This window comes from Entamoeba dispar, genomic scaffold (assembly GCF_000209125.1).
Source record: "Entamoeba dispar SAW760 scf_1105229458905 genomic scaffold, whole genome shotgun sequence".
Taxonomy (NCBI): Eukaryota; Evosea; order Mastigamoebida; family Endamoebidae; genus Entamoeba; species Entamoeba dispar.
In genome coordinates, this window is record NW_001853426.1 from 1 (window position 1) to 1,091 (window position 1,091).

The 1,091-nt window shown below is 32.2% G+C and overlaps 1 protein-coding gene across 1 annotated transcript; it reads left to right on the forward strand.

Moving 5' to 3' along the window:
* Positions 1-97: 97 nt before the first annotated feature.
* Positions 98-1,051, forward strand: EDI_270630 (L-asparaginase, putative; the record flags this gene model as incomplete). The annotated part of the gene is made up of 1 exon (XM_001735107.1): positions 98-1,051. One exon carries the CDS (start codon positions 98-100, stop codon positions 1,049-1,051), a length of 954 nt encoding a protein of 317 aa, XP_001735159.1.
* Between the last annotated feature and the right edge of the window lie 40 nt (positions 1,052-1,091).

Sequence of the window (1,091 nt, forward strand, 5' to 3'; positions counted from 1 at the left end):
AATGATCTTCTTGTATATTCTTTTATTGTTTTCAATAGCACAAGCAACACATAACCCAAAGCATGTTCTTATTGTTTATTCAGGTGGGACAATTGGAATGAAACAAGGAGAACAAGGATGGGAACCACAGCCTGGATATCTTCAATCATTAATTCAAGAAATGCCGCAATTCCAAAGTGAAACATTACCATATTATGATTTTATTGAATTAAGCCCATTACTTGATTCATCAGCAATGACACCAAAAGATTGGGTAAGAATAGCAGTTGTAATTAATGAGAATTATAATGATTATGATGGATTTGTTGTATTGCATGGAACTGATACTCTTGCATATACTTCAAGTATTCTTTCATTTATGTTTGAGAATTTAAATAAGACGATTGTAGTTACTGGAGCACAAACACCATTATGTCAACCATATTCAGATGCTACAAATAATTTACTAAGTGCATTAACAACTGCTGGTGATATTCCAATTCCAGAAGTTGTTGTTACATTTGGAGGACATTTATATCGAGGAAATCGAGTTCAAAAGTTAAAAGCAAATAGTTATGAGGGATTTGATTCAGCTAATTATCCAGCATTGGCAATGTTTGGTGCTGAAATTCTTGTTGATTGGCCACACGTTAATCCATATGCTAATGCGCCAATGAGATTTATTCCTACAGTTACAGATGGTGTTATTATTATCTATCTTCATCCAGGTATTACATCAACATTTATTGAAGCAGTTTTAAATAATAATGTTAGAGGTGTAATATTAGCAGCATTTGGTGCAGGTAATGGACCTGATAAAGAAAACTTTTTAAAACCAATGAGAGAAGCAATTCAAAGAGGAGTAGTTATTGTTGATATAACACAATGTCATATGGGAAGAGTTGATTTAGATGATTATAGTGCAGCATATGGATATAAATCAATTGGTGTTGTTAGTGGTGGAGATATGACTATTGAAGCAGCATTCACTAAATTAACATGGTTACTTGCTCAAGGAATGACTCCAGATGAAGTAAGAAATAATATTAAATCGAATCTTAGAGGAGATTAACTATTCTCTAATAATGTATTTGGTTGTTTAATTGAAAATT